General features: G+C 46.9%; 1 protein-coding gene and 1 long non-coding RNA gene across 4 annotated transcripts in view; one reads left to right on the forward strand and one right to left on the reverse strand.

Annotated features, from left to right (window-relative positions):
* Positions 1 to 1,995: 1,995 nt before the first annotated feature.
* The window catches only part of LOC309516251 (la-related protein 6-like), a 32,098-nt gene continuing 13,333 nt past the window's right edge, over positions 1,996 to 20,760 (reverse strand). For 2 of the 3 annotated variants that reach the window (XM_082194973.1, XM_082194972.1), the window contains 3 exons: positions 9,210 to 9,380; positions 6,554 to 6,767; positions 1,996 to 3,327 (listed from right to left, as the gene is read on the reverse strand). In XM_082194973.1, the coding sequence (XP_082051099.1) occupies positions 2,212 to 3,327; positions 6,554 to 6,767; positions 9,210 to 9,370 (1,491 nt within the window). In that variant the 5' untranslated portion in view covers positions 9,371 to 9,380 and the 3' untranslated portion in view covers positions 1,996 to 2,211. The remainder of the gene's footprint in view (positions 3,328 to 6,553; positions 6,768 to 9,209; positions 9,381 to 20,760) is intronic. The other variant, XM_082194974.1, reaches the window with a different exon arrangement.
* On the forward strand, positions 14,469 to 16,865 carry LOC309516457. The gene is made up of 2 exons (XR_014212941.1): positions 14,469 to 14,800; positions 16,425 to 16,865. It is a non-coding gene; the product is annotated as an uncharacterized lncRNA (long non-coding RNA).

Below are 20,760 nucleotides of genomic sequence, written 5' to 3' on the forward strand. Positions count from 1 at the left end.
TCTACGTGGGGCTACCTTTGAAGGTGACCCGGAAACTGCAATTAATCCAGAATGCGGCAGCTAGACTGGTGACTGGGAGTGGCCTTTGGGGCCACATAACACCGGTTCTGAGAGATCTGCATTGGCTTCCAGTAAGTTTCCGAGCACAATTCAAATTGTTGGTGCTGACCTTGAAAACCTTAAACGATCTCGGCCCGGTATACCTGAAAGAGCGTCTCCACCCCCATCGTTCAGCCCAGACACTGAGATCCAGTGCCGAGGGCCTTCTGGTGGTTCCCTTATTGCGAGAAGTGAGGTTACAGGGAACCAGACAGAGGGCCTTCCCGGTAGTGGCGCCCACCCTGTGGAAAACCCTCCCTTCAGATGTGAAGGAAATAAGCAGCTATCCTATCTTTAAAAGACATCTGAAGGCAGCCCTGTTCAGGGAAGTTTTTAATATTTAACGCTGTACTGTTTTTAACACTTGATTGGGAGCCACCCAGAGTTGCTGGGGAAGCCCAGCCAGATGGGCGGAGTATAAATAATAAATTTATTATTTTTTATTATTATTATTATTATTATTATTATTATTATTATTATTATTATTATTACAGTTTGTGCTTCAGCCCCCAACCCCAGAAGTTAGATCTCCAATTGGGGTTGTGCTGGAGATGAATGCCTCTTGCCTCTAAATGCAAGCGTGGGGACAAAAAAATAAAATAAAATGCCAGCGAATGGCTTCCCTTTGCTCCCTCCAACTTCCAGAACTAATCAACAGCGGGCGGAGAAAAGCCTCAGCAATATGTAATATAGTGGGAAGGCAGCAGTTCAAGCGTGAAAATCGGGGTGTGTTCCAAGAATATCAAAGCATCCTTAATTTTCATCTGCAAAACGTTTGATAACCATACGCTTGGCTGAATTAAAGAGATGGCAATGGCCTAGAGCCGTGGTTCCTAACCACACGCCCCACAGGGGGTGCAATTTGATTTGGGGGGGCAATTCGAGAATGAGTTATTATTAACAGTGGTTTGTTTTTTGCATTTCTTATGGTTCTAGGGGCCTCATATACAGTATAGAAATATCGTATTTTTCGCTCTATAAGACGCACCAGACCATAAGACGCACCTAGTTTTTGGAGGAGGAAAACAAGAGAAAAAAAAATCTGAATCTCAGAAGCCAGAACAGCAAGAGGGATCGCTGCGCAGCGGAAGCAGCAATCCCTCTTGCTGTTCTGGCTTCTGGGATAGCTGCGCAGCCTGCATTCGCTCCATAAGACGCACACACATTTCCCCTTACTTTTTAGGAGGGGAAAAAGTAGTCTTATAGTGCCAAAAATACGGTATATATTGCGATACGCACATTTAAAAAGTTAAAATCAGAATGTACACGGTGGTCTTTTCGGTGCCTGCTAAAAACATTCTTATTTAGACAAGCCCACCAAGAAGCTTAGAAAGTTGGAGGCAATTTTATTAAACTTTTGTATGTTTCAAAGGACGGCAGTGAGTTCCCCCTCCATTTTCTTGCTGTCGTTTTGTAAACCGCTTTTGAGTTTTCTTGCGCTCAAGAGCGGTGCATAAATCTCACAATTTCCATAGACAAAAAAAAACCAAAGAGAAACGAAGCGATCATGTCCACACCCTTTTTTTAATTGACTGTTGTTTTTTAAAAAAAACAGCAGATCCATCACCAATTTCTCACAGCAACACAAGGCAAGCATTCAAAATCTCATCTTATGCACAAACCTGCCGGCATCCATCAAATCTTAAGCCATTCACACTCCATATTCATCGTACCATGCAACCAATCCAGAAGGTCAAGTTCCAAAAACACACACAAGAAACGAAGGCGTCACAGGGAAGGGGAAGGTTGGATGGAGACCAACGGCACCTGAGTCAGAGAGATAGTCTTGAAAGCAGAGGTGCAAGTTGAGAACCCCACAAAGCGCCAAACCACACGAGGCATGAGGGGACGGGGGACGGGGGGGGGAGAGAGAGAGAGAGAGAGAGAGAGAGAGAGAGAGAGAGAGAGTCCGAAGAGGCCAAAAAAGGAGGAGGAAAACCAAGCTGGGGGAGATTCAGAAGAAGTCTACATGGTGTCTGTACAAGACAGTTCTCCACAGCGCAGACAGACTCTCGGTGCCCTCTCCTTTGACCCCCCCAGCTCAGAAATGCTACCTGCTCCCCCCCGTAAGCCTATATTAAGTTGACCCCCCCCAAAAAAGGCTCACAAAGCTTAGTGCCGCAAAACAGATTTCCCCCGCCCAATTGTGTTGTAGAAGCCCCTGGTGCCATCCGGGCCTTGAGGACGCCGAATCACTTTCAGTCGGGCATGGAGCGATTCAGACACCCTTTTGGAAGCGGGTGCTGAGCTCAGGGGCTCTGGTTTCAGGGAGGGGAGCGGCTGTTGTTGCTGCTGCTGTTGCTGCCTGCAGGCTGGTCCTTGCTGCTTTGGGGGCCACAGAACCCCCACGCCGAGCCCGCTCGTCTCCCAGCAGGAGTTGGGCGGCTTCTGCAACCCGCACGGGCCGTTGCTGGGCTTGGGCGCGGAGAGAGGAGGGAAGCAGAGCGGCCACGACAGCGGCTTGTGCAGGAGCGGGCGAGGGCCGGCGCAGGGCATGCTGAAGAAATTGGGCTTGAAGGCCTGGCCAGCAGAGGCGCAGAAGCCAGCAGTGGGCCAGACCGGAGCAGAGAGGAAGTTCGGAGGCAGGATGGGAGTGGATACGGGCGTGCCGTCGGACTCGGTCGATGAGCTGTAGAAGGAGTCTTCAAAGGCAAGCGGAGGGCCGTCAGGCAACGCGCCGGTCCACATCCTTGGTTTCTCAGCCTCCTCGGCCTCCTCACCGTCTTCCTGGCTGGTCACGCTCTTCTTCTTGGAGCCCCTTCCAGAGAGGCTAACCACCTTGATGGCGTCCCCATTCAGGGAGGAGGCAACGGCTTGGCTGCGGACCAGCTCCTCAAAAGCCTTCCGGGTGCTTTCCAAGCTGTCGTACTCCACCACGGCGCAGCACTTGGTCAAGAGCTCTGGGTACCGCGATGAGCACTTGCTGACATCCGAAGGGAGCTTCTTGCCAGGCCGCAGGATGCGGATGGAGGCGATGTCGCCGAAGGGGCTGAACAGCTTGGTGATGTTGTTGAGAAAGGTCATCTGGAACTGCAGAGAGCTCTGGGTAGCCGGCTCATATGGAAGGACGTTCCAGGCCAGCAGCATCTTGCTCGAAGGGATGTTCACCAGATGTTCGGGGACGGGGGTCTTCCTGCGCACCTTCGTCCCTTCCTCGTTGACCTCCAGCAGCTCCGAAAACTGCAGGGCATAAAGGGTCACCCGCCAATCTCTGGTTAAATATTTCACCTGGTTAAAAAAGAGAGGGGGAAGAAGAAGAGAAAGAGAGGCAGTTTTGCATGCTTTAAAGTAATAAAATTATTATTATTAATTATTATTTATTTGATTAGATTGATTGAATTTATAAACCGCTCTATACCCGGAGGTCTCAGGTCGGTTCACAGAATGAAATCAAAATATAAAACCACAAAATGCATAATCAAAATAAGAACAACTGCCCAATAACGCCCCCTCCCAAAATAGCAAAGTTTTTAATGTTTGATGTCTTACTGTGTTTATTTGCACGGACAGGCGGAGACCCCCACAAACCCCAGGCAACCCCCAAGTGGAATAATGACACCTGACAACGTGTTATGGGATTAAAATTGGCCACAACTTTATTAACCTTTCAGATGTAGGAAGACCTTGGCTTAGGCATTGGGCGAAGATCTGGAGCCGACTAAGGACTAACAGGTAAGCTACACCCTCTATTGTGAGTGTGGGGCGGTCTTACCTGACCAACTCCCCTGGCAACGCCCCGCCCCCAGCTGGGATTGGTTAATTGTCGAAGCTAGGCGGAAACCACAAGGTACCCAGCTGGGGGGGAGGCGAAGCCAGGCTACATTGCCGGAAGTCTCATAGTCGGGGGGGCTGCGCACGACCACGCAAAAGCCACCCCCCAGTTAATGTGGGGAGCGGCCATTGCTGGGGCAACCCAGTAAAATGGGTGGCATATAAATAATAAATTGCTGTTGTTGTTGTTGTTGTTGTTGTTGTTGTTGTTGTTGTTGTTGTTGTTACCACCCGCTCATCTGGGTTGCCCCAGCCACTCTGGGCAGCTTCCAACACATACAGTATACAAACAGAATAAAACGTCACACATTAAAAACTCCCCGATACAGGGCTGCCTTCAGATGTCTTCTAAAAGTTGGATAGTTCTTTATCTCCTTGACATCTGATGGGAGGGCGTTCCACAGGGCAGGTGCCACTACCAAGAAGGCCCTCTGCCTGGTTCCCTGTAGCTTCACTTCTCAGAGTGAGGGATGGAGCTGTGCAAATACAGTGGTACCTCGCAAGACGAATGCCTCGCAAGACAAAAAACTCGCTAGACGAAAGGTTTTTCCGTTTTCGATTTGCCTCGCAAGACAAATTTCCCTATGGGCTTGTTTCGCAAGACGAAAACGTCTCGCGACTTTGTTTCCTTTGTCTAAAAACAAAGACATGTTTTGTTTATAAAGTTAATTTATTTTCCCTTCAGTTTTTGAACTGCTCTTTACAGTATGTGTGACTTTAAAGAGCAGTTAATAAACTGTTGTTGTACCAAATTTGGCTTTGTTTGGCCTTTTTTTGACCATAGGAACGCATTAATTGATTTTCAATGCATTCCTATGGGATTTCGTGATTCGCAAGACGAAAAATTCGCTAGACGACAAAACTTGCGGAACGAATTAATTTCGTCTTGCGGGGCACCACTGTATTATTATTATTTGCACAGCTCCATCTTCCTCAGGCACAGCTTGCTAAACATGTGATCACTGCCACAGAGCTATGTGGCTTGGAACAGAGCATACATTGGACACAGAGTCAGACCTTCCAGCTTAGCATAGTCTGTACTGAGCTGCAGTGGCTCTCCAGAGATTTGGAACAAGAGTCTTTCCTCTTGGAAATTGCAAGGGATTGAAGCTGGGATCATTGCCATGCAAAGCGGTCGCTTGGCCACTAAGCTACAGCCCCCTCCCCCCAAACTGCCCCAAGACAGAGGTCCATAGCTGTCAACGTTTCCCTTTTTTAAGGGAAATTCCCTTATTCCGAATAGGATTCCTCGCAAGAAAAGGGAAAAGTTGACAGCTATGCAGAGGTCGCAGCTTTGACCTTGGGATCCAAACGCATGCAAAAAATGGAAACAAGAAGAAGAAGAAGAAGAAGAAGAAGAAGAAGAAGAAGAAGAGGAGGAGTTTGGATTTGATATCCCGCCTTTCACTCCCTTTAAGGAGTCTCAAAGCGGCTAACATTCTCCTTTCCCTTCCTCCCCCACAACAAACACTCTGTGAGGTGAGTGGGGCTGAGAGACTTCACAGAAGTGTGACTGGCCCAAGGTCACCCAGCAGCTGCATGTGGAGGAGCGGGACACGAACCCGGTTTCCCAGATTACGTGACTACCGCTCTTAACCACCACACCACACTGGAAATACCAAACAACAAGAAATACCAACGAAAGAAGAGTGGCAGATGAAGATGATGGACTCTGCGCAACTGGCAAAGCTGACCGGAAAAATCTGAAACCAAGGTGATCAAACTTTCCAAAAAGACTGGAGTAAATTGATACAATACTTGAAGGACCATTGTAAGCAGCTAACAACACTAGCATGGTTGTAAGAAGACTTGTAATGATAATTGTCACTGCCCTTTATTAATTTAAAAATTGTGATACAGTGGTACCTCAGGTTACAGACACTTCAGATTACATATACTTCAGGTTACAGACTCCACTAACCCAGAAATAGTGCTTCAGGTTAAGAACTTTGCTTCAGGATGAGAATAGAAATCGTGCTCCAGCGGCACGGCGGCAGCAGGAGGCCCCATTAGCTAAAGTGGTGCTTCAGGTTAAGAACAGTTTCAGGTTAAGAACGGACCTCCGGAAAGAATTAAGTACTTAACCCAAGGTACCACTGTATTCTGAATGAGTGAAATGTAAAATAGAAAATGTATACAGTGGTGCCCCACAAGACGAATGCCTCGCAAGACGGAAAACTCGCTAGACGAAAGAGTTTTCCGTTTTGGAGGTGCTTCGCTAGACAAATTTCCTATGGGCTTGCTTCGCAAGACGACAATGTCTTGCGAGTTCCTGCGGGGGTTTTTCCCTCCCCCCCCCTTTTCTAAGCCGCTAAGCCGCTTATCAGCTGATCTGATCAGCAGATAAGCCGCTAAAAGCCGCTAATAGCGCTAATCCGCTAATCTGTCAATGGGCTTGCTTCGCAAGACGAAAAAACCGCTAGACGAAGAGAATCACAGAACGGATTCTTTTCGTCTTGCGAGGCACCACTGTAAATGCTATGAAAAAGAAATGAATTTTTAAAACTGTGAGGCGGGAGGGGGGGAAATTGAGAGGCTCAAATGAGCAAAAGAAGTGGATAATGAAGATGTGTTTAAATATTGTAAAATGGAAAATTAATCAAAATATTATATACCGGTATATAAAAAACGCATGCTGCTCCGCCCTCCCACCACGAATGCTTTCCAAGTGCCGCGGCCTTACCTTTTTGAAAGATGTCAGGAGCTTAATGCTGACAAAGCCCAACCTGTTCTTCTGCACGTGCTTCAGGAGGAAGGCATCCTTCGACAGGTTCTCATCAGAGAGGTAGAACTCCACCTGCGAGACGATCCTTCTGATCAGCTGCAAGTCGGGCGTGGGGCAGTGGCTGCTCTCAAAGAGGTCCAGGCTGAGGAGGTCGCTCAGGTCATAGGGGCTGCTAGCAGGAGGAGAGTGAAAGGGGGGGGGGACCACACACAGAATTACTGCCAGCAGGTCAAAAGCGTGAGCAGATTCACATTGCTTCAGTCGTAAGAGCAGAAGATACAGTGGTACCTCGGGTTGCAGACGCTTCAGGTTACAGAATCCGCTAACCCAGAAATAGTACCTCGGGTTAAGAACTTTGCTTCAGGATGAGAACAGAAATTGTGCGGCGGTGGCAGGAGGCCCCATTAGCTAAAGTGGTACCTCAGGTTAAGAACAGACCTCTGGAACGAATTAAGTTCTTAACACGAGGTACCACTGTACCTGGCAGATCAGACCAAAGGCCTATGTCCAGCATTTTTTTGTTGGGGGTGGTTTGGGATTATTTTATTATTATCATTATTATTAATTATTATTATTATTATTTTACTTTGACAAAGTAATAATAATAAATAAACAAGAATAAAATGTTCACGCCACCCCTGAGACCATTCCATTGTAACTATCCAACCTCCCAAAATTTCAGCGCCTCTTGTGATGGTTTGACCCCTTTCTGTTTTAACGGTACAAATTCTACAGACACCTTCCATATCTCCTCAAAATTGTTTCTCCTGCGTATTCCCTGTCTTACCTTAATGGCACACCCCACATAATCACAAGAAGCAGCACACTGTACGTTTCCGAGCACAATTCAAAGTGTTGGTGCTGACCTTTAAAGCCCTAAATGGCCTCAGCTCAGTATACCTGAAGGAGCGTCTCCACCCCCATCATTCAGCCCGGACACTGAGGTCCAGCTCTGAGGGCCTTTTGGCAGTTCCCTCACTGCGAGAAGCCAAGTTACAGGGAACCAGCAGAGGGCCTTCTTGGTAGTGGCACCCGCCCTGTGGAGCGCCCTCCCACCAGATGTCAAAGAGAACAACAACTATCAGACTTTTAGAAGACATCTGAAGGCAGCCCTGTTTAGGGACGCTCTTAATGTTTGATGTATTGTAGAATTTTAATATTCTTTTGGAAGCCGCCCAGAGTGGCTGGGGAAGCCCAGCCAGATGGGCGGGGTATAAATAAATTATTATTATTATTATTATTATTTGAACGGCAATGACCACCAACTTGGGGGAGGGGGCCGGCTCCCTCAAATATTTTATTGGGGGGCCCAAAGGGACCTTGGCTCCAAGCAGCTGGCTCCTATGCTCCTCAGGTTTGGTTCCCCTCAGACTCAGAGGCAGTTTAGGGGAGGGCAACCGGTTCACCTTCACTGGGCACCAGGCCAAGAGGGAGCTGCAACAACAAGGAACAACGGAAGGTGAGAGTCCGGCGGAGGGTGGGATTTTGGCATTTCACACTGCACCGCTGAAATTTTAAAGCCTGAAGTCCGCCACTGTTCCCCCCCCCCCACACACACACACATTGCACATTACATTTTTGAGATGCAGTGACTGGCACTGTACACAATATTCCAAATATTGGTTGCCCTGCAAATTCTAGATGAAAAGCAACAACTCCAACTGTTGTAAGCTTTCTTGACAGTTTCATGATTGTTCTAAAGCCAACAGACCCTCTGAGCTCTTGTTTAAGAGATTTTTCTGCTTCGAGCAGGGCTTATTCCCTAGACCAGAGTTTCCCAAACTTGGGTCTCCAACTGTTTTTTCAGACTACAGTTCCCATCATGCCTAGCTTGCAAGATCAATGGTCAGGGATGATGGGAATTGTAGTCCAAAACCAGCTGGAGACCTAAGTTTGGGAAACACTGGTCTACTTTGAGAGAAGGCCATCGATTTCCCCCTCAGCCTAGAGCAGGCTTTCTCAACCTTGGGTCCCAAAGGTTGGCTGGACTACAACTCTCATCATCCTTAGCTAGCAGGACCAGTGGTCAGGGATGATGGGAGATGTAGTCTAACAAGCTCTGGGGGCCCAGATTGAGAGGACACTTCTTCTGTGCACCACTGGGATCACGACAGCTAGAGCAACAGCCCGTCCACTTGCTTGCAACAGGGATAAGAGAGGGAGAAGGTTTCAAGGCAGCCTCAAGAAGCAGTATCTCCAGAGGAGGACCATTGAGGAACTTGACTTGGGATGGACGCAGGTGGTGCTGTGGTCTAAACCACTGAGCCTCTTGGGCTTGCAGTTCAGAAGGTCAGCGGTTTGAATCCCCGTGACGGAATGAGCTCCCGTTGCTCTGTCTCGGCTCCTGCCAACCTAGCAGTTCGAAAGCACGCCAGCGCAAGTAGATAAATAGGTACCGCTGTGGCAGGAAGGTAAACAGGGTTTCTGTGCACTCTGGTTTCCTTCCAATTGTGCCAGAAGCGGTTTAGTCCTGCTGGCCACATGACCCGGAAAGCTGTCTGTGGGCAAATCCCGGCTCCCTTGGCCTGAAAGTGAGATGAGCGCCACAACCCCAGAGTCGCCTTTGACTGGACTTAACCGTCCAGGGGTCATTTACCTTTACCTTTCTACTTACCCATCCAGAGTCTCTGCCAGCTCCTCTTGGGTCAGCAGAGGGAAAGACCTGTTGGTGCGAGGGAAGAAGTGGAGAGTGGAGTACGGGCCGCCCTGGACCGGAACCGGACTGCTGCGCTTCAGGTGGGAGGCCAAGGCCATCTCAGGATTGCACAGGGCCATCGCCCTTCATCTGTTGAGATGGAGAAGAGGGTGGGTGGGGTGGGGAGTCACATAACAGCACAGCCCTCCAACAAGACTCCCCATGCCCAGAAGATCATGGGGACCACCTGGAAAAACAACCAAACAGGTAAGAGCGTGAGACTCTTAATCTCAGGGCCCACATTGAGTCCCACATTGGCCAAAACATTCCTGCTTCGTGACCCTCATGGTCCCTTCCAGCTCTGCAGTCCTATGATCAAACGCTTCCTGCAAGGCTCCCAGTGTATGCTATAGGCCAGGCATCCCCAAACTCGGAGCCAGTGTGGTGTAGTGGTTAAGAGCAGTCGACTCATAATCTGGGGAACCGGGTTCGCTTCCCCGCTCCTCCACATGCAGCTGCTGGGTGACCTTGGGCTAGTCACACTTCTCTGAAGTCTCTCAGCCCCACTCACCTCACAGAGTGTTTGTTGTGGGGGAGGAAGGGAAAGGAGAATGCTAGCCGCTTTGAGACTCCTTCGGGTAGTGATAAAGCGGGATATCAAATCCAAACTTCTCCTCCTCTTCTTCTCCTACCTGTCCGCGGACTGTCTCGCCAGAGTGGTGCATGCTCTGGTTATCTCCTGCTTGGACTACTGCAACGCGCTCTACGTGGGGCTACCTTTGAAGGTGACCCGGAAACTGCAATTAATCCAGAATGCAGCAGCTAGACTGGTGACGGGGAGCGGCTGCTGAGACCAGATAACACCAGTCTTGAAACACCTACACTGGCTTCCAGTACGTTTCCGAGCACAATTCAAAGTGTTGGTGCTGACCTTGAAAGCCCTAAACGACCTCGGTCCAGTATACTTGAAGGAGCATCTCCACCTCCATCGTTCTGCCCGGACACTGCGATCCAGTGCCGAGGGCCTTCTGGCAGTTCCCTCACTGCGAGAAGCCAAGTTACAGGGAACCAGGCAGAGGGCCTTGTCGGTAGTGGCACCCGCCCTGTGGAACGCCCTCCCACCAGATGTCAAAGAGAAAAATAACTACCAAACTTTTAGAAGACATCTGAAGGCAGCCCTGTTTAGGGAAGCTTTTAATGTTTAATAGGTTATTGTATTTTAGTGTTCGGTTGGAAGCCACCCAGAGTAGCTGGGGAAACCCAGCCAGATGGGCGGGGTATAAATGATAATTAATCATTATTATTATTATTATTATTATTATTATTATTATTATTATTATGACTACAATTCCCATCATCCCTGACCACTGGTCCTGTTAGCTAGGGATCATGGGAGTTGTAGTCCCCAAACAGCTGGAGGTCTGAGTTTGGGGATGCCTGCTATAGGCGATATCAGTTTCAAGCCAGTTCAACTGCTCAGCTTTAAGAAAGAGCAACACCATCGAAAAGTTACTTTCAGCTCTGGATTGGGACGTGAATTAAGGTTTTAAAGCAACCGAACTGGTATGCATTAATATACAAATACAGACTTTTTTTTAAACAACCTCTTTTTTTGGAGAAGGAGATAAAGAATAAAGGGGAGTTGTTTTACAATCGTGAAGGGAGTAACTGGAAAATCTTCAGACTTTCCTCATTGAGAAACGAAAACAAACTGAGAGCACCGGCTGGAAGGCTGGGAAAATAACATCCAGCAAAGGGAGGAATAATTGAATAATGTAGATTGAGCATTTGACTATTTTGAAGAAATAATTGTATACACAACTGACAGGCGGATAGCTGGAGATCTTTATTTCTCTCTCTTTACTTTTATCTCCCTAGGGTGTTTATCATTATTCTTATATTATTGTTCTCTCTCTCTCTCTCTCTCTCTCTCACACACACACACACACACACACACACACCTCTCTCTCTCATTGTACTTTGGGTAAGAACAGCAAACAGAGGAAGGGAAAGGACAGTTTGAGAGCCTGTAAGAAGAGGGGGAAGAGCCCAGGTGAGAGCTGGGAGGGCACACCTTCCTCTGTAGGGGATGAAAGTTAAGATGAGGAAGGATCTTATCGTTTCTTTTTCTGTTCCTTCTTCCTTTATTTCGTTTCTTTACTTCCTGTAGATTGGTTTCTTTCTTTTATTGTATTGTGAAAACTTGCCAAAAAAAGAAGAAGCTACTTTCAACACCTGTGCAAAGCTACAATTGTGAGGGGACTTGGAGGCAGAGGTGATAAAGCAGTGACAGTCAACCCATTTCACTTCTCTATCTAAAGTCATCCCTTAATTGCTGTTCTGCCACTCTTTGCAACAATTTCAAGCTCCTAGTCCTTAACAGTCAAGGCCTCGTCTTTCGCCCCCATTCATTTCCCACAGGCCCCTCAACTTGCACACTAAGCCTCCTATCCCTCACTTCCTTTTTTCATGTATAATTTTTATTAAATTTTCTGTTTTACAATTTAGAATATTCGTTTAAGCAACCTTAAAATGCCAATGACTTCCTTTCTTCTCTTTCCATGGTTCATTTTGCATATCATAAATCCCTGCAAATTTTACATAAACTAAACCATTAAGTCATCCATTATTACATCCATCAAAAACTGAATTTATCGTAATACTACCAAGGTTTTCAAGTGTACACAATTCCCCCCCCCCCATATATTCAATAAACATTTTCCTATCTTCTTTTAAAGTATGTTGTTCTTGTTCTCCTATTCTATATGACATCCCTCACTTCCCAATACTCAAGTACTGGTTGCTACTTCCAGAAAAGGCACTCTGCATATGCCTAAAGACACATGTTTCCATTTTGCCCTTCTGTTTGTCTCCCTATCCTAACTGAATCAACCCAGGAGGTCAAGAATGAGTGTTGTCCTTAAGTCTCTTTTCAGGGTACCCTCCTGCTGCCAATTGAGAGACCATTTTAAAAGCGAAATAATAAAAAGAAACACAAACATCCCAGAGCCAATATGGTGTGTAGCAGGCGCTCTGGAATATACATTTCAACCCTAACCCACCCTTGCAGCTATAACAGTTCAAAAGAAGCTTTACCTAGATTCAAAGAACTCCTGCCAACGAGAGTCGCTCCAGGAGACTTTTGACTTCTTCGACTTTCCAAAAGGAAAAGGAAGGAAGGGGGGAAACAGAGACAAGGGCTACAGAGTGATGGGTGGAGAGCAAAGCCTCTGTACTGCCAGGAAGCAGGTTCTTAAGAGAGAAAGGAGCTCCATGAGGGGCAGAGGGGGAAAATCAGGTGGTGGTCCTTGAAAATTAAGGCAGCAAGAGGAGAAGGAGGAATGGCCTAAACAGAGACCTGCAGGTGAAGTCAATCTCCATCATTAGGTTCAATAGTTAACAGCTGAAACAAGGGAGCTTTGTGTGAGGAGACACATCAGTTTTCTTCTGTGCATGTTTACTCAGGGTCTCTCCAGACCGATGTGGGGTTTTTGTGGCAGCATATCACTGATGCACTCAATAATAGTGCACAAGTCGTGAATTTATTCTGCAGTGCTTCCCTAATGCTTTCACACTGTGGCCATGTTCACAACATTATGTTTGAAACACTCTGATACCACCATTAAACAGTCGTGGCTCCCCACACCCCAACCCAAATTTCTGAGAGAATAGGGTGCTGAACATTGTTTAGCGGCCCCTTTTCCCCTCACAGAGCTACCGCTCTCTGAGTGGTTTCACAATCTGTCCGTCTTCACAGGGAACTCTGGGAATTGTGGCTTTGTGAAGGGAAAAGGAATCTCCTAACAACGCTCAGCACCTTAACAAACTACTGCTCCCAGAATTCTTTGGGGGAACCCATGGCTGTTTTAAAGCAGTATTTTTGTTGGTATCTGTCTGTCTCTAGAGTAGGCATGGCCAAACTAGGCCCTCCAGCTGTTTTGGGACTACAACTCCCATCATCCCTAGCCAACAGGACCAGTGGTCAGAGGTAATGGGAATTGTAGTCCCAAATCAGCTGGAGGGCCAAGTCTGGCCACACCTGCTCTAGCGGCAATGGAGTGCGCCTCTGCGGGTGAAGACAAACTATTGGAGAATCACAGCACCTGCTGTGGCTGCAGAGACCAGTAATTTGTAACTGCTGCCTCCTGTGTTGGAATTGGTTTTGCCTTCCCCAAATGCAAAGCTTGCTTTAAAGGTAAAGGTAAAGGGACCCCTGGCCATTAGGTCCAGTCGTGGCCGACTCTGGGGTTGTGGCGCTCATCTCACTTTACTGGCTGAGGGAGCCGGCGTACAGCTTCCGGGTCATGTGGCCAGCATGACTAAGCCGGTTCTGGAGAACCAGAGCAGTGCACGGAAACGGCGTTTACCTTCCCACCAGAGGGGTACCTATTTATCTACTTGCACTTTGACATGCTTTCGAACTGCTAGGTTGGCAGGAGCAGGGATTCAAATCGCCGACCTTCTGATTGGCATGTCCTAGGCTCTGTGATTTAGCCCACAGCGCCACCCACGTCCCACAAAGCTTGCTTTACGGTGGTGCAAAATGTGTTTAATTGGGTTGTTTCTATCCTTAGATGTGTATCACTTGCTGAAATCCGTCTGTCTCGAGAGACAATGGAGTGCGCCTCTGGGGGTGAAGTCAAGCCACTGCATGAGCAGCACTAAAGTGACCTACCTGGGGCGCAAGCCTGCGCATTGTGTCTGGAGGTCCTAGGCTGCCCAGACGACAAGATTCCCTCGCTGGTGTGGTCCAAAAGAAAACAGAGCAATACGTTTGGCACCAGGTTGGCTGCAGGAGTTGCTGGAAGGAGGTGTGCAAGGCACCATCCAACTTTCTTAGGGAGTCGACTTGTATACGGTTTACTTCAGACTTCCTCAATCTCAGCCCTCCAGATGTTTTTTGGCCTACAACTCCCATGATCCCTAGCTAGCAGGACCAGTGGTCAGGGATTCTGGGAATTGTAGTCTCAAAACATCTGGAGGTTGAGGAAGCCTGGTTTACTTCTTAGTCTTCCCGCCCCGCAAAGATGTCCTGCAAGGCAGCAGATATGGATTCATCCCCGGGGTTTTCTCCTCAAGCCTTTTTCATGAATGGGTATGGTAAAGCTAAAGGACCCCTGGACAGTTCAGTCCAGTCAAAGCTGACTATGGGGTTGTGGTGCTCATCTCGCTTTCAGGCTGAGGGAGCCGGGGGGGGGGGAGGGAAAAGGATGATATGTTTCTGGACGATATGTTTTGTTTTAATTTTGAATAAAAAAGTTATTTTTTAAAAAAAGGAAGAAAAATATGGTAAGTTGGTCAGTTAAGCCAGATTGCTTCGTATGCTGTCGGCGGATTTTTGTTGTTGTCTTGTTGGGCTGTGTATGTAATAAAGGGGAACCATATCAGGGTGAATGCGTCTTCATCTATTTGGCCCCGTGTCAGTTTCAGTTTATTGGTTAGTTTTTCTAATGCTGTTTGTCATACTGTTTGATACCATTGGTCTATGCTTACTCCTGACAGGTCTCTCCAGTGTCTGGCTATGATGCTTCTGGCTGCTGAGAGTAGATGGGTTATGAGCTCTTTATGATGTGAGTGGGCATTATTATCTTGGAAGACCCAAAAACGCACACATACATACCCCCCTCATACACAAAAACAAATCTCACAACAGCAAACCAAAGATAACCAACCATACCCTAGGCTACGCCCAACCTCCTTCAGCACCAAGGAAATACAACAAGCGAATAGTAAGAGAACCCACACAACTGACGCTGACCCACACAAAACCCCACAGATACACTAAGTAGAATAGAAGCTTTGCCACCCCACCCAACCCACCATTCCCCCTCCCCTTCTCTTCCCCTTTTCTTCTTAACCTAACAATGTATGTCTCACAACAAATGAAACTGATCTGTAGAAAACACAACTTGGAAAAAGAGAGACGATGCACGCATTTTTGTAAACTAAGAAATATTTAATAAAAAATATATTTTAAAAACAAGTCAGTTGGTGAGTTGATCTAATGGAAAACGAAATTGCGTCTTTTCTTTTAAGCAAATGCTTCCAGGACCTAAGACCGTGCCTGTTCGATCTTACGATCCTTCAGGGACTGCGTTCTTAATTGTTCGTTGTTGCCATAGAAAGAAAAGTAACTGGCGTTGCTATAAATCAGCCGGGGCAGATGTACATTGTAATCCAAGACGTCTGGAAGGAACCACCTTGGTGAAGACAGTTACGAATAATTAAACCTCAACATTTTAATAGCTATATCTAGCATAACTCTCATATTTTAAGAATATCCGTTTATGCACGTATATTTGAAGCCTGGTCATATTCATGAAACCGTTGCAATTTGTTTTTTAGGAAAGCCTGACTTGATTATTCACTAAACAAAAACACCTGGGAAAAAAGAAAAAAAGCCCATATTTTAAGGACCAAAATAAAGGGAAACAATGTCAAATGAACCCCCCAGGTGGAAATAACAGGGCATGCACCTAACTTTTCTAAATCCAGTTTGTTGATTGGAAAACTATAAAATCAACAGGGACCCCCCGTATAATTTACCCCCCAAATCAGTCCTTTTTATGCCATACATAATGAGCGCCGCAGACAGATGTGATTTCTGCCACTTTCTCTCTAGCACACAATGGGCTCAAATCAGCGTTGGACGGGAGCCTCAATCTTTATGTATGGCAAATGAGACAATAAAGGTTTCATGCACCGAACCAGTTTGGTGACTTGCAAAATTGTCTTTTTCTCTCCCCTCTAATAATTCCACCCCCACCCCCATGAAGCCATCCCTCCTACACACACACACACACACACACACAAACTTCCCCCGCCTTGACTTCGAGGTTCACGTCGGGCTTTGGGCTTTGGCAGGTACAATTATAGCTTCTCTCGTTACATTTCTTTAAATACCGATGATTTTTCAAAGCACCCTCAAAAAGAAATAACATAAAGGGAGACAATTAAACAGCCAACATCCCAAAGGTTTTCATTAACTGTGACTCGCCAGAGTTATATGTGAGCTTGCGTTACCATAGATACAGTTGCTGGAGTTATTATGGTCCCAGGTTTGGGCTTATTTGGTGTTGTGCGCCGGCTCGTGTAATATAAATATACACTTGTGCGCAAATATATGTTTCTCCTTCTGTCAGCCCCATCTGCCGCTACCTGGCCCTGAAATGATGTTCTTGTTTTCTTGTCTAGGAGAGACAAGATGGGAGTGGGGCCGTGGAGAACGAGCCAGAATGCAAAAGCAGCAGAAGAAAATTGAACAGGAAGAGGAGAAACAGATGCCAATGGACATCTGCTGGACAGAAAAAAATGGAAAGAAACAGCTAGTTGGCAACCCTTCCCCCCTCAAACCACCCCCCAGATGTTGGAGGGGACTGAAATAGAACTTGGGTGTCTTTTATTTCATTATTTATTTTTAAACATTTCTATTGATGCTTTTGAATTATGGTGCTGGAGGAGACTCTTGAGAGTCCCATGGACTGCAAGAAGATCAAACATCTCCATTCTCCCTACATCTGAAATTTAATAAAGTTGTGGCCAATTTTAATCCCCATAGCACATTGCCTTGAGTCATTATTCCGCTCGGGGGTCGCCTGGGGTTGGGGGGACTCCGCCTGTCCACACACACAAAAATCACTATCTTGGCAGCTTCGTGCGATCCACTGTCCTCCTTTGCAACTTGGCAACCTTTTATCACGTGTTTGTGCCATGGAGATTGTACAGGAAATCCAACTCAAACACAGAGGGCTGCAGAGGGGACTATTGATCTAATTTGTATTTTCACATCCTTTATTAATCTTTGGTCATACTTAAGTTTCCTAAGCAATGCACCTGCTGGACTGCATTTTCCTTCATTCAAGTTTCTGGAAAGAAAAGAAACAGGTGAACACAATTTCTCCTGCTCTGGAGGCCAGGGCCCGAACCAAAGGATTCAAGTTGCAAGAAAACCCTATGATTTTTCCTGAGATCCATCTTGATTAGGGGTGGAAAGATTTTTTTCTGTTTCTCATTTTTCCAATCTTAAATTCTGTTCTCCACATTTCTGCAGCAATTTGTGTTTTTAAAAAAACTTAATGTGACTTTCTCCTAATCGGCACATTCTTCTATACAGTTTCTAAATGTACGCATTTTTGCGGTTTCTCCTGAATGCATTTCTGTATGTTATTTTCACTAATATATTCATTTGGGGGGGGGCACACTTTCACTTAATATATGCAATTTTGTAAACATCGCTTGCTGTCGGAAAAATGCATTCCTAAATGTGGATAAGCGCAAACGTTGAAAGATGGCTGTGTTTTGGTTCTCACATTGTTCCAGGAAGGGTGGATTTGAAAGGGTCAGCTTTAAAGGCAAATTGAATCCAATCACTGCCCCACCCCTAACCTTGGTAGCAACTGTTAGAATTCCTGCTCCATGACTACAGTCATGGGATTTTTGTCTACCACATGACAGTATATGTTTTGACTCCACAGAGTGGGAAGTGACGGAGTCAGGATGTTTGTGTTACTGTGTTTCGTGAAGTGGGACTATTGTCCTTTGTTTTTTCTTTTTGCTGTCTGATGCTAGGGAGAAAGGGAGCCATGTTGCAGTGCTCCGTGTGTGTTTATATGTAAATAAAGTAGATTAGCCAAAATGCTGAGTTGCTGAGGTCTGTTATGCATGATGCCCAAACTCTGCAGATCCCTAAGTGTGCTGGTGTCGGTTGGCATCGGTCGCTGTGATGTTCAGGCTGAAGAAAGCTTTTGAAGCTCCCGAACGAAAGACCAGGAGGGAGAGAACATGCCAGTCGGGCATGTGTGTCTGCCAGGGTCCTACTCAAGTACAGGCCGAGCTCCTGACAGCAACTGGTCCTCCACGTTCCAATTCCAAATTCTAAAAATGAGTCTGTTCCTACAGTGACATTCTGCTACTCCAACCCCACAATACCTAGAACAGAGTGGAGGGCTGGGTGAGGAGTCATACTTTGTTTTGCTAAGAGACTCCAGTGCAGCCTAATGTCTGGGATGGGGTGGTGTGTGTGTGTGTGTGTGTGTGTGAGAGAGAGAGAGAGAGAGAGAGAGAGAGAGAGAGAGAGAGAGAGAATATGCCAAAATGGTGGGAGGAAGAGCAGGGAAGATGAGGAAAAGAGGTTCAGAACACAAAAAAGTGTTCAAGCGGGACCTTTTGTAGCTCTGAACTGACCGCCTCGCTGGGGTGATGCTGGGCTGCTGTTAAACACAGACCTTTTTTGCGTAACAAGCATGTCGTGCTTATAATTCCACCTTGGCTACCAGGTGTTATTTTAAATGCGACTTCTGCTTCCCAGCACTGCAGTAATTGGACAGCTCACAGGAAGAACGGCAAATGTGTACGGCACAAGCTGCCACCAGGCTGTGACACTCCTGAAATACACACACACACACACACACACACACACACAGAGAGAGAGAGAGAGAGAGAGAGAGAGAGAGCTCTCTTCTACCCAATGCTATTGTACTACAAAGGGGAATAGGAGGTGGCTTTCCCAAACTTTACTAGGTCTGTTTTTGTCACATGTCAAAACTGTCATCGATGCTGTCCACCGAGTACACACACTTGTGAGTGTGCTTGCTGCCATTTGAGAGGTGTTCCACTTTCAACCAAAAACATACCACCACTGTTTAATGGCAGCGTTCGCACTCCTTTAATGGTTAGGAGCCTGGCTAAGTGCCAGTGGTCTAGGGGCTGGCCTTGCAGAATTATTTGGTTTTATTTGGAGCGGTTTTTTTTTTAGTGGGGGAGAAATGAATGCACAATGGGAGCCTTAGACAACACTTCCCACCCCCCGAGCATCAGGGCTAGGTTCATACTTGAATTTACAGCATACACAGCCCAATAATAGTAAGATATCTGGGCAGTGTACCATAAAACAACAACAACCTACATGTTCTTCAACATAGCTTGGAAACACGCTTGTTTTATTCACTCTTAAGATGCTGTTGTTGTTTAGTCGTTTAGTCGTGTCCGACTTCGTGACCCCCTGGACCAGAGCACGCCAGGCACTCCTGTCCTCCACTGCCTCCCGCAGTTTGGTCAAACTCATGCTGGTAGCTTTGAGAACACTGCCCAACCACTTCATCCTCTGTCGTCCCCTTCTCCTTGTGCCCTCCATCTTTCCCAACATCAGGGTCTTTTCCAGGGAGTCTTCTCTTCTCATGAGGTGGCCAAAGTATTGGAGCCTCAGCTTCAGGATCTGTCCTTCCAGTGAGCACTCAGGGCTGATTTCCTTCAGAATGGAGAGGTTTGATCCTCTTGCAGTCCATGGGACTCTCAAGAGTCGCCTCCAGCACCATAATTCAAAAGCATCCGTTCTTCGGCGATCAGCCTTCTTTATGGTCCAGCTCTCACTTCCATACATCACTACTTGGAAAACCATAGCTTTAACTACCGTATACGCACCTTTGTTGGCAAGGTGATGTCTCTGCTTTTTAAGATGCTGTCTAGGTTTGTCATTGCTTTTCTCCCAAGAAGCAGGCGTCTTTTAATTTTGTGACTGCTCTTAAGATAGCATAACCAAATTCGGCATGATGGTTCCCGAGATTGAGAAGTAGGTTTCTGCCTGTGTTTGCATAGAATTTGTATTGAATCAAGATGGCAGAAAGAACCTCTCAAAGCCACACTGATTTTAACCACCGGTTTCAGCAATGTGTCTGTTGTTGCTGCTGCTGCTGTTTTCTTGGAATTCCAAAGCAAAACTGATAGCAAAACAGAATATGAGCACCTACCACTTAGAAATTAAGTGGGCCCATGCTGTTCCCCGCTGTTTGTGCCTGGATGTGGGTTTCAAAGCCAAATAAACGAGGCCTGTCAGCCTTTCCCTCCTCTGCCAGAAGAAACTAACAAGGGAGCTATGTGTGTCTGCCTGGGATCCTTCCCTTCCTAGGTCGCTTTTTCAAAGTTCTCCACTACCTCAAGGCACTAATCAAAAGGTAGGCAGCGACTGACTGCTCTCCCGCTTGCAAACTCGGTGCTGAAGGCAGCTCCCCGCTCTGCGCCCCCCGCCCAAGGCAGCAGGCCTCAAAGGATTGCTAGACACGGCTGGCCTCATTAGGGAAACCTGCAGACAGGCACAGCTGCAGCAAGGGTGAGGCACCCTGGGCTGGCAGTGCCACCTAATGAGGCACCCGGACTCCAAGGCACCCTGCTGACACTGACAGGGCTTCAGAAAGGGGGCTTTGCCATCTTTCTCTTGCTATTGGGTTGTTTTTTAAGCGAGAGAACGCGCAGCATAATGTCAGTCAAGCTAATTTTCTAGGTAACTGTGCAGAATACCTCCCTCCGCTCTGAGGGAGACGGGGAGGCACAAAGCCTAGATACCCTGAAGCTATTACGCCTCCTTCACAGATGCAGGCTGCCATCTTTTCTTCCCTTCCTTCCCTTTGTTCTTCCCATACTACAGTAGCACCTCGGGTTACAGATGCTTCAGGTTACAGACGCTTCAGGTTTCAGACTCCGCTAACCCAGAAATAGTACCTCGGGTTAAGAACTTTACCTCAGGATGAGAACAGAA

This window comes from Podarcis vaucheri (assembly GCF_965113315.1).
Source record: "Podarcis vaucheri genome assembly, chromosome: 13".
NCBI lineage: Eukaryota > Metazoa > Chordata > Lepidosauria > Squamata > Lacertidae > Podarcis > Podarcis vaucheri.